At 41.9% G+C, this 12,519-nt stretch overlaps 2 protein-coding genes across 4 annotated transcripts in view; one reads left to right on the top strand and one right to left on the bottom strand.

Annotated features, from left to right (window-relative positions):
* mrtfab (myocardin related transcription factor Ab) overlaps window positions 1-1,780 on the bottom strand; it is a 38,583-nt gene extending 36,803 nt beyond the window's left edge. For 2 of the 3 annotated variants that reach the window (XM_005721789.1, XM_005721786.1), the window contains exons 1-2: window positions 1,494-1,780; window positions 800-861 (exon numbers count right to left, since the gene is read on the bottom strand). The gene's annotated coding sequence lies outside the window, so the exon portion shown is untranslated. The other variant, XM_005721787.1, reaches the window with a different exon arrangement.
* A 5,762-nt stretch (window positions 1,781-7,542) lies between these two features.
* The window catches only part of josd1 (Josephin domain containing 1), a 10,513-nt gene continuing 5,536 nt past the window's right edge, over window positions 7,543-12,519 (top strand). The window contains exons 1-4 of the mRNA XM_005721793.1: window positions 7,543-7,684; window positions 8,238-9,101; window positions 9,208-9,336; window positions 11,620-11,814. Coding sequence (XP_005721850.1) covers window positions 8,731-9,101; window positions 9,208-9,336; window positions 11,620-11,814 — 695 coding nt within the window. The 5' untranslated portion in view covers window positions 7,543-7,684; window positions 8,238-8,730. The remainder of the gene's footprint in view (window positions 7,685-8,237; window positions 9,102-9,207; window positions 9,337-11,619; window positions 11,815-12,519) is intronic.

The following is a 12,519-nucleotide window of genomic DNA, read 5'->3' on the forward strand; positions in this document are numbered from 1 at the left end:
TGACAACAGCCAAAACTAGTCTATCTAGACAGCCTGACTGCTCACCCAGAGAAAACAAATCCAAAAACTGGTTTAGAAAGGCTCAGAAAACCTTGACAATGTTGCTAAAATAACATTAACTCAATAATTGAGACTAAATCTTGTATTGTAATTGTATAAAGAAATGATTTAGTGCTGTATCTACATGAGCTCAATAACAGCGTAAGCCAACATGATGAGACAAGCAAGATAATGCATGCACTTGCTTCTTCAATCTGATGTGTGATCGTTGTCTCAGTACACCACTCTGAGATGCCTATCTCCTCGACAACAGGTGAGAAAAACTGCGAGGCGTTATGTCTGCAGCTTTTGTCGATGCCTCACACAAAAGCTAGCTTAATACAATAACAGCCAGTGACCTAAATATCAAGTGTCACACATTAAATTAACCTCCAAATCACAAATGAATACGACAGATCTTCACAGTTGCCTCATCCCTACTTTCCCCAACAAACAGCTGCTGTTCAAACATGCATAATGTACTATTCTGCTGAATAGTACATTCAAATGCTGAAACACACTGGAAGCATTCCTCCCTACACGCCCACACTAGCCTTTCAGATATGCATCATCATTACACTGGTACACACTGCGAGGCACACACGTCCTGACAGCCAAGGCTGTTTCACCATCAGTCACAGGAAACCAGCTACCAAGAATTACAAGAGCTTTTCAGTTCCCCAGCAAACAGGTAAAAGGATGTGGTTGCAACCTGGCTTATCATAAACTAGGCCAGATGTGAACAAGGCTTGTTGCTTACCTGTGTTACAAAATCTGGAAGGGGGGTTTTCCCATTTCAGGAGGACAGAGCTTTGAAGGGTCCTGAAAAGCAAAATAAGAACAAAGCTTCAGTACAAATAGTCTGTTATACCCCTTTGCTCTTCTGATCCACTACTTGTACGTACTATGATGCTGAGCAGCTGTATCACAGTAACCAGGGCATGTGCAGGAAAAAAAGAAAAGAAAAAAGATCTACAATAGTACAAGACTCATGACAACTGATAAGATGGGCTAAAGAAATCCACGTTTCAGGAGGCCTTTCCACAGATGTCATGGGGCCGCAGCCTGCAGCTGTCACTGTCCAAAACACACAGGCATGCTAAGCTATTGTTAGCCTGTCTGGGTGGGAGTGAACCTAAACATTCAATACGCGAGCCAAAGTCGGGCTGCTATAGAAAAGCGGACACACGCGCCATACTGGACGTGAAACGCTATCAACTACAACAATAAAGTATTTAACGCTGACACCGGCTTTAGCTGAAAACTCTTCGACTCCCCTGCTGACTGCAGACACAGACACCCCAAGTTAGCTAGCAACCGTTAGCATGCAATAACAACATCACCCCTAAGTGCCAACGCCTACGATCAGTTATCTGCCAGGCTGTTACTCTCGCTGAATAGAAATTAAGCTGCTGCTCTAAGTCCAAACCATGAACTCGTATTTTTATGCTTACTCATAATGTTCGCCACTTGTGTGTTGTGTCTGTGAGGATAAACGCCTTTGGCATCACAGCGCCACCCCCGAATCACAAAGGAAACTTTAACCGGAAAACCCTCCTCTGCGTGGGACGCAGAGACCCACTTCCTTCGCTACGCCGTTCCCACGGGTTCAGCCCGCTTCGGTAACAGGAGAAATAAGAGCGGAGCTTTGCCCGCATATCCCTGTAAAACACTGCCTTCGCCACAAAAATAGGTATGCTGTTTAACTTGAAGTGCAGAATGTGTTTGCACTTCTGAGAACTGTTTCTGTCACACATGCGCAGTCTCTGTCTCCCTCTAGTGTTCAACTGCGTGTACTTCAGGACACACGGAGCTACAGGTATTACAATATATGTCTCCAAAATAAAGAAGCGCGTTTTTCTATGTGATTTTCACTTCGGTCTGATGTTTGCAATACTACAGTCTTTTTTCTTTGTAATATAATTAATCCAATAAAGTATGTTTTATGTGATTTTTAATAAAGAAAGCCAAACTGACATGCTAATTCTTAGTTTGAAAGACAAACAGAGATGCATTTAGGTAAAAGTAAATTTAAAAAGTATTTATGGATGTGTGTAATGTAGTTATTGATTCAGATTAGTCTAGATTTCTATCTAGCTTTCCTTTAAACTTTATACTTATTAGCCCTCGGATTGCCATTGTAATTCAAATAATGGCTGAGCAATCAAAGGAACCATAAATGATTTTATGCACCATTCACAGTTTTACTGTAATCACCACATGTACTTAAACAGAGACAAGCACATGCTGCTGGCAGGATCAGTCAGGTTGTTCTTTAGGTACCCACCCGGCCAGGAGACACCCTTCAGTCAGGGGCCCCAGATGGATTTTAAGTTCCTCCACTTTACCTTCAGTGTGTATTGACATTCAGAGGTTCATAGGTAATTGGACGACAATTACTTCAGTTTCATGGAAAGGTGAGGACTGTTCTGTTATTTCATGACAAATGAAGCAGACATAATATATGAAGTTGATTCAGAGTCTTGAGTTTATATTTTATAGGTTTTCACTGTATAAGGCTCCCTTCATTCCTGCAATGTGAGGCTACTAGAACTGGAGCCCCCTACTACAACAAAAACAACGTTACCCAAAATCCTCTGGGCCTCCTTACATAACCAACATCTCACCAGCTCCCTTTTTAAGGAGAACATAAAATATTTGACTTTGGATTTGGTTACTGTTGAACAGATTCTTAACTTGAACGCTGCTATGTTCTTTTGTTTCTTTTGAAGATAACAAACTTTTTAGCCCAACAGCCCAACAACAGCCCAAGTTTCATCATAATGCAGTAGCTTTCCCACTGAGTTCTATCTTTCAAACTAAGGATAAACTCTTGTTTGCGCAGTTGTCTACAAGTTCAGTCCAGTCCTGTGGTTTCAAAACTGCTCTGCCTGACTTGGTTATGACTGTGGGGCTATTTGGAAAAGTTCCAGGTGTTGGTTTTTGTAGGGAAGGAACTAGAGTGCAGTTCAACCACGCCTGTTCCCACGTGGGGGGATAACTGAACTCCTGTGCACAGTGATGCCTGTTGAAGAATCTCTGATGTGAATTCATTCTCTCTTTGTCCTTTACAGTGACCGCTGCGCTGTTGGGAAGCACTGCTGGGTCAGCACAGTGGAACCAAGCTGGCACCAAATCAAACGTTGAGCTGGGCTAAAACACATTTGTAAGTGGGACGACAAGATATGCAGAAGTACTGATCTGGTCTTTTTGAACAGCCTGTTTAGCCTCCCCGTTGGTTTGTGGGTACTGTGCACTGCTGATCACATGTTTGAAACTGTATGTATCAGCAAAGTTTGGCATATCATCCGCTGAGAACTGTGGGCCATTGCCAGTCCTTAAGATCTCAGGCACCCCGTCACATCCGAACATGGATTTCAGATGGACAGTGATATCAGGAAACTTTATGTGGTGGAGGTTGGCCATTTCAGCATATCATTTCAACAGTCCACTACCTGCAAGTACATTTTCCCTTTGATTGTAAACAGGTCTGCCCTCACCTGGGTCTCTCCAGTAGATTTGTTGGGAGCAATGGCTCATTTTGGCTCACACATGCATTTAGCTACCCCTCATGTAGCCTGCTGAGGACACTGTTTCTTAAAGCTGCAGGAATGACCAATTATGCTCTTTTTAACTAGAGGTTATCATGCACAACAAAGGAGGCATCTGCACAGTGCAGCTTTACCAAGCTTTAACGATCTGCTCTCTGGTCATCCATCCTGATACATTTTCATGACTTGGGGCTGTTAGCCACTAGCGACTAGCTGAGCCCGCTAGCCCTGAGCAGGAGAGTGCAGGTTACTGATCACAAATATTGGTTTCTCTCCTTTCTGTAGTGTTAGGTTTGTGAACCCTAGCATGCCCAGTGGTATAAAACCTTGTACAAGTATGGGCATCTTTTCTTTCTAAAGAGCTGGTTTTACATCTGTGAACATCACATTGAATACATGGTCAGGAATGACAGTCATATCAGCACCAGTGTCAATTTTAAATGTGATTGTCCTGTCTTTGGGCTTTAGATTGCAGCATGTTGTTGCTGTCTGTCAATGTGTCGTCCGCTTCATCACCTATGCAGTACATGGAAATATTTACCTGGATGTCTTCCAAAATACTTTCTGCCAAATGCTGCCATTCGGCCAAGCAGATAGTGATCCAAAGCATACATATAAAACACAGAAGGGGATTTGTTACAGCAAAGGATGAAGACCGTGAATGTGTTAGTCCAAAAACTTCTGGCAGATAGAAGAACTGCATCTGAATAAAGAGGTGAGAGAAAAGTATAAGGAACTGCAGCAAAAATATGAAGACCAGACTAAAAAGAAGTAAAGGAGTAAACAGGTGCAGAAGAAGAAAAAATACTTCTACATAAGTATAATAAAGGGCAGGGAAGGTACGGTAGAAAGAACGTGAGCATGACAAGAAATAATTGAAAAGGAGAAGGAAAACCTGGAGCAGAAGAATCAAGAGCTGCAGGAATGCTGCTTAAGAAAGAACATCCCAAAAAAAATGCTCCAGGGTTTTCAAAATAATGGCGATAGAACAGATGGAGGTGGAGCACAAGGAGAAAATGCATAGTAATAAAAAGAAAGAATATAAAGAAAAGGAGTTGAAGAAGAAAGAGAAAGATGACAGTTAAGGTTTGTGGAGCTGGATTCACAAGAATAAGAAGTGTTTGGACAACTGAAGAGCAGAGGAGGCTGTCGCTTACTCTGCCTCCCTCCTTCTCTCGAACATTTCTCAGTCTTTCATTTTTACCTGTGCCTCAGGTTCAAGTTCTTAACCTTCACCTATTGTAAGTCTACATTTATTTGTATGTATTTCTTTTAAAACTGTATAACACGTACACACTTCTTGGAAATTTGTTTGCTCTTTGCTCTTGTAGCATTTCTCATTTTCATATCCTCTCTGAATACAAAATCAGCAAAGCTAAAAAGCAAGAGGAGAAGCACAAATGTTATTCCACAGTACACATGCAAATTCGAAAACAGACATTCGAAACTGACTTTTACAGTAAATGCCAAGTCATTCACCCAGCAGACAATGAGGTCTGTATTTACAGGTGAAGAACTCAGTATATTACCGTTACTAATTCACAACATAGACACCTGATCTGTGTCGCCAGACTTCATTTGTTAAAGTCAATGGTACGGTCATAGAGTTTCCAAATGAAACTGAAAAAGAACAAACCTTCCATTGCCAGTGGATTCATTATGGTGCACAGATATTTAAGACCTCAGCACTAGTTTTACTGGGACGGTGTTTGGGACATCGTTAAACAGTCCTCCAGGAACCCTAATAATCAACAAATACATTTCTTTATTTTGTACATAGGACATATATGACTTCACAAAGATTTTATAGTATGAAACTTAAGGCTGACTTTGCCAACCCACCTTTTATGACATGACATGGGAAAGTCCTGGAGTGTCCACGTTTTGGAAATGTTTAAAGAAAATCTTTCTACTTTATAACATATTTCAGTTCCATTTCCCCATTTTTTTCAATTTTAAGGGATTTGTGTCAATTAAGAGTGCATGAGGCTCAGAAAAGTGTGTTTTTAGCTGGTTTAATAGCTGCTACAAAGTTGATTTCCACACGGAGGAAGCTTCAGTTGCTCACTTGGCAGCAGTGGTTGCTCATTTTCATGGATGTTGCTTATCTTGAACTGCAGCCTGAACCCACAAAGCTAAAGAAGATGTTGCGTAAAATTTGAAGTCTTTATTGTACTCAGTGCCCCTCTGTCTGTTCCTCTCCCCCTTCTTTCTTTTTTCCCTTACTCTTTTATTATATTTTTACATTTCTCTAAACACAATAAACATTTTATCACAAAAAACTTTGTTTGTTAACTCAGGGTTTCTCCTTCACACATCATTTCACTCTTCCTGCAGCACAAACTTAACGGATTGCCCTCCGCTTTAATCAAACATTATCAGAGGTGATAAAATTCTGTAAAAATTCTGATAAAATTCTATAAAGAGTAACAAAACAACACGTATAAAGTGAAAACTGTGTTTATTGGCTATTCTCGGTGATAAGCAAATATACAAATGAACTGATCAGCTTTGTAATGGGTGTAGTGTGAGCTGCAATTCCAGCAGTTTATATGCAAATCAGGAGGAAGCATGAAAATATATATATTAAGGTGTCCTCTGCTTCACCAACTGACTATGCAAATTCTTGTGACAATGCAACACACTGTCTGCGCTGCTTTTACTTTAGAGAGGGCGTCCTTTGGTGGGTTTTTTTGAGGTACAGTTGAACTGGTATGTGTTTAACATCATAAATGTTGGTTTGACGCCTGGTGCTTGGTGGTGACTGCGAAAGAGTAGCTTCAAATCAAAATGCTAAATTAAGAGAGAAAACTCCTGTGTCCCTCTAAATGTCAGTAAAATAAATAAAGGGGTGAGACAGTTCTCTCACTTTTCTTTAATGAAGGACAACACAAGAAGGCCATCATGTTAAGACTGCTTCAGAGGCAGTGTTGTGTTTCACATCAATTGTTTCCTGTTAATTTGTTGCACATATTGTGCAACTGAGCTCCCCAACATATTAATGACTGTGGGTTTAAACGGATATCTGCTTCTCATAATGTGAAAACATTCACTTCATTTGAAATCCAACACTGCAATTTGGATATTGTTATGCTTTTTATCAAGTTTTTGTAACATCTTGATGCATGCTTGATCATCCCGGTAAGGAATTCCCAAAAAGTTGATTCTGTTCATCTGGACAGCGTTTTCAGTGGGAGAAACGTTTCGTCGCTCATTCATTTTACTTCTTCAGTCTCAGCTGACTGCAAGTTTTCCCCAGCCAGTGATCAAGGAACTGACCTCACAGCCCATTGTTCATTCAGTGGTGCTAGTTGCAGTCATTGTGAAAAGGTACTGTTTATAAGGTTGGGGGGAAACTGCAGTCAGCTGAGACGTTTCTCCCACTGAAAACGCTACGTCCAGATGAACAGAATCAACCTCTTGGGAAGATTTTGTACCAAAAACAAATTTCAAACTTAGCCGTCCTATTAATTTGCTCAACCAGTGAACAATGACATAGGCATATGGCATTAGTTTGTTTAACTGAAATACGCTTTTTTTCTTTTAAAGTTCCCACCAAGTGGAAAATATCTAACTTTTAAGCAGCTTAAGTATTTACAGACTGGCAAATTTTATGTTGTGAGACTAAATCAAAAATGACAAAGCTAAACAATAAGCTAAAGGAGGCTAAAGCAGTCCTCATTTGTATGACCCATTCATGAAGTAAAGTTTAAGAGTTGGAACTGCTTTAAGAAGACAGCAGGTGATGTTTCCTATGGTAAAACATATTTTCATACGTATTTAAACCCTTTGTGCAGCAGTATTGTGATGAAAAGCGCACTACAGGTGAGAACAAAGTGGGAAAGGTAGGCTTTGGCAGTCTCAGGGGAGGATCTGCTCCAGTCTACTGACGCAGGCGGTGACAGCAATATGGAGCCAGGGAGGCGCTACTGCGCATGTCCGCGACTGCACGGACGGAGAAAGAGACAGGAGAGAGCCACAACAGGAAAAAAGTGGCAAAGAGAAAGGTCTGAGCACCCTTTAGGGGGAAAAGGACAGAGGAGACTCGGGTTTTTGACCGGTTTACGGCAGCCCAGCTGTGACACCAGCGGCAGGTAACGGGCGGGGAAGTGGTCGGCGAGAGAAAATGAAGTTATAAATCATAAAAGGAGGCGTTGTGGTTGTGTTTGCTGGAGGCACGGAGTCACGTAGAGCAGCAGTAAGAACAACGCCAGATATCTGCTAACACGGATTAAAACCTTCTTTTCCTGCTATTAGGGGAATATATTTGCTATGTAAGCTTCACGCTGTGTAAGCTTCACATTAACGTGTAGCTCTTGTCAAATGTTGCTAGCTCAGTGAACAGCTTGCTTCCTCTATCCAGTTCAAAGCTGCTCGAAATGTTTACCTTCCCTTCATTTGAGCTCTGCTGACCAACTGAAGCTCTAAATAATGTAACAGCGTATTCAGTGGTGCTTCACCGTGTTGTTTAGGCCGATTTGGCAGCTATTCTTTAACCAACCATATCCGAGGTGTGATTTGGGGACTTGTGTTATTATGTGTAATAGCTAAATTATGAGGAAAAACACGTGACCTTCCTTTCCTTTTTAATACAGTGTGTTTATTTTTTGCATTTCAGTTGCTTAATGACTGTATTTTTCTCCACAGTGTGTGACTCCTCTGTTCCTGTGGAACTGTAGCTTTGCCGTCAGCAAGTCTTGGAGGATGGAAAGACCTGCTAAGCTATAGGCTTTAGATGGAAACAGCTGTCAGCACATAGAGGATGGAGGAAGTGGAAAACGCAAAGAGTGACGGCACTATGATTGATGACACCGCTGTGCTGTTGGAGGACTAGTCTGTCATTTTGGAGCATCTAGAGTATCTTTGCTGGTTATACTTGGTCACTCATAGCGATCTTTCTGCACATCTGTCCTTTAGTGGGAAAGAGACAGAAAGAAGGTTTTGCGGTGTTTGAGAGCCACAGGTCTCATTTACCCTCCCTCCAAATACAAGCTCCTCTCTTCCAAGTGGCTGAGAGGTTATCACGCAAATGGTTGTCATGATGTTCATGTAGTGTCCTGACATTAGTAGTTGTGGAGCTGAAGGAGGTACCGGTGGAGGTGGGGGCGGCGACAGCGCTGGCGGTGGTGAACATCCAGGGATGGGAAGTGCTCCGTATCCAGCCGGTGAGTGGAAGGGGAAGGGGCGAGGCAGCCTGCAGGAGCTGGGGTGCATGCCCTGGAAGGTCAGCAAACAGAAAGGTGGTGGAGGAAGTGGAGGGGGAGGAGGAGGGGAGGCGGTGGTGGGAGCAGAGGAGAAGAGGTCCAGGGATCCCAGGGAAACTCAGCAGCAAGATCTCTCATCGTCCTCTTCTTCACTCACCTCGCCAGCTCCTCCCCAAGCTTCTTTGGTGCCTCCGGCCATTTATCACGAAAAGCAACGGCGGGAGCTGTGTGCCCTGCACGCACTCAATAACGTCTTCCAGGATGGGACAGCCTTCAGCCGGGACACCCTGCAGGAGATCTACCAGAGGTGAGACAGTATGTGGATTAAAAGTGTTAAGGTGTGCATAAAATGTTTCATAAATACAATCTGACTAAGTGATCTGTGGACGATCCCTTTTGTCAACTTGTTGCAGGCTCTCTCCCAGCACTATGGTGACGCCTCACAAAAAGAGCATGCTGGGAAACGGGAACTATGACGTCAATGTCATTATGGCAGCCCTGCAGACCCGAGGGTTTGAGGCAGTTTGGTGGGATAAAAGAAGGTATGTAGGAGTAGCAACAAAAGAAGCCTTAGCATGGATAAATCATATTTAATCTAGTAGAAGTATTGATTTAATAGATTTATTTCCATTTGCTTATGTTGTAACTGCAATTTGCCTCATGACTTCTACCCCTGATTGTTTCCCAAAATAGTCAATGTTAGGCTGAGGAAACCCAAACCAAAGAAAAGCAATCAGTCTATTGTTGCTTATCTGTACTTGTTTACACTTGTTCCTCTCTTATCTCGCTAGAGTGCACATATATTGTCAATACTAAAAAGGAGGCACCCCTTGTTTTCATCTGCACCTCAGCCGCCTCATCAGCAGGGTCCTGAGTGATCCCTGTGATTAGTCAGTGCTTCCTGTGGTTGATAAAGTTTGAGTCGGTTTTATCAGCATTCCTTCTTCCTTCATTATCAGTCTTACATGACTGTTGACAGCAGCACCAAACACAGACTTGCTATATCGATAAAACCCATTTCTGTTTTTCTCTTTTTGAGCTCTGCAGATGCGCGCTGTTGTTGTTTGGCATAACACAGTGAAGATTCACCTCTTTTTTGCATGTAACTAAGGCTTTACATGCTTACATGTTGTAAACATTCGGTTGCTGGCACGTTAACCGGAGACTGAGGCGAGAAAACAACGCGATGAATGGACTAGCACTTAAGCGCTCTCTCATTTTGGATTTCTCGACAAGAGAAGACATGACTTCTTTTTATTCTTTGGTTATGTTTATGAAGTTCCTGTGACCTGAGGCTGTTTTTATAACTCTACTCACAGGGGATTTTTGATGCGGTAAACACTCGCAGCCAAGATATTTTTAAGTATTTGGACCACGGTGAAAAAAGTGTGCTTAAAAGCTCCAACCCACAACTGGAGTATTTATAAATATCATTTATTTTTGGAAGGGAGCAAAATAATAAGGTCACTTATGAGAGGACAAGTGATTGATAAGACAAGGAAATCTGGTTGCCTGATCCACAGAGCAGGTTAAAAAAAAACTCTTGAGGTTTTTTCTAGCAGTTCAGCATGTGTAATGAAAAAAAAAGGTACCAGCATTGGGTAAAGAAAACGCAGAGCCTTCGTTTTAATCCAGAAAAGTGAATGTCCCTCAACGAGAACCCTCACCAGACAGCCTCAGAGATGACTTATTGTCCACAGAATCACAGATGAAAAGATCAATTATATAAGCACTCAGGTTAAATAGAACAAATACTAAGCTAACATATCAGTGGGATTATAATATTTGTAAACTTCTTAAATTAATACATTTCAGTATGTGCTCAGAGTTTGTTGAAAAAAACCTGCCAGCGGTCTCAGAGTCTGTTACTCCAATAATAGACCCCGAGTTTAAGTTAGCTCTCTTTCTGGAGCAGAAAACCCACAAACTCTGAGTTTTTATTAAATCTGATTGGTTGATCGTTGTCCTCGTGTAGTATTATCATCAGTGTACAGTCAACTGTGTTTAGAAGTGTGCTCTGATACTGAGCGTAGGTGTGGCAGGCATTCAAGCACTAAAACTTCACAGTTTCCACTTCAGTCTTCGTTTGCCAGTTAATGACAGTTTTGAATTTTGACAGATGCAAAGTTTGCAACACATGTCGCTACACAAACTGCACAAAGGTCAGCGCAGTTGAGTTACACAGTGTTCGTTACAGTCATCAATGGGAACTGATAAAAAATCAAGAGTGCTTTGAAGTGCCGTAAGCATGTGTGCCATATAACCTGTTTGTTTCATTTGAAAATGGATATGCCTCCCTGGTTTGTTTAAACTTCTGGCTGCAAGAATGCTTCTCTCTGGTATTCTACGCAGTCTCTTGCGATGTCCTGTACATGGCTGAATAGCTTTGCTTGTGATTGTTACTGCGGATGGTTTATCACAGGGTTTTTTTTTCTGGACTTCCTGACTTAGAATGGACCTTTGTGTTGTGACTACACTTGTAAGTGCATTTTATCTGAACATAGCTGAAAGTTTCAATGTAAAAATAAATATATATATATATTGCTCAAGTAAATGCAAGCCCAAATAATGACAGGTAACAAAAATGCTGTATGGCTGGAGAGCAGTAGGCCCGGGTTCGAGTCCGACCCGCAGCCCTTTGTCTTCCCCTCTCTCAATCCCCACTTTCCTTTCAATCTACACTGTCTCCATCCAATAAAGGCCAAAAAAATAATCTTTAAAAAAAGTAAACACAAATATTTTCAAATAGTCATGTAATATATATGTATTATTAGTGTTACTAATATTGTTGTTGTTGTTATTATTAAAAATATATATATTTTTAGGGATGTTGGCAATATTGAACTGTCCAACGTGGAGGGCTTCATCCTGAACGTACCGTCCAATCTGCGCTGGGGGCCCCTCCGGTTGCCGCTTAAGCGCCAGCACTGGATAGGCGTCAGAGAGGTGGGAGGAGTCTACTACAACTTGGACTCCAAGCTACGTAGCCCTCAACCAATTGGCAATCCGGATGAGCTCAGGTGAGAGGGATGGGGAGTGTGTGCATGTGTAGCAGCAGCAGCAGCAGCTGTGTTGTTTATAATTTTGTTGTCATAAAGTTTTAAAAACTAATAGATGTGCCAGTGGAGAGGATCTAGCTGAGAAATGTACAGTTAGCTCCATGTTAGAAGTAAATGTGAAGCCTTGATGATGCTCTGCATGTACATGGACAACTAATGCATCACAGCTGAGTAGTTATTCCTGTTGTAGTTCTTTGAAGTCTGCTGCCTGGGGTGCATGCATAGTTATTGCATTGTAATGTAAAATCTGTAGACGATAGAGGCACGCGGACAGCCGCACGAACCATCAAGCTCATCATCTCATGACGAAATGTACCTCATAACGATTCTAGATGACTCGAGGATCTGTAAAGGCCCAAGACAGCCATGTTGATCCACAAAAATGTTCTAGCCATCTATTATAGTGATAAAACCTCATGCTACTTACTTAGAATGACCTAACTTTACCATATAGTCTTAATGTTTTATTACATATGTCCTGAAATGAATGAGTGAGATTATAAACTCATCAGAAAGTGTAGACAGAGGTCAGGGCAGAGGGCTGTGTCTTGTAGACCAGTGTTTCCCAACCACTGTGTGCCGCGAGAAATGATCAGGTGTGCTGTGGAAGATAATCTGGTTCCACCTGATTAGTACTCTAAGCCAGCGGTCCCCAACCTTTTTTGC

Source organism: Pundamilia nyererei, unplaced genomic scaffold, assembly GCF_000239375.1.
Source record: "Pundamilia nyererei isolate P.nyererei 1_Seehausen unplaced genomic scaffold, PunNye1.0 scaffold00005, whole genome shotgun sequence".
NCBI lineage: Eukaryota > Metazoa > Chordata > Actinopteri > Cichliformes > Cichlidae > Pundamilia > Pundamilia nyererei.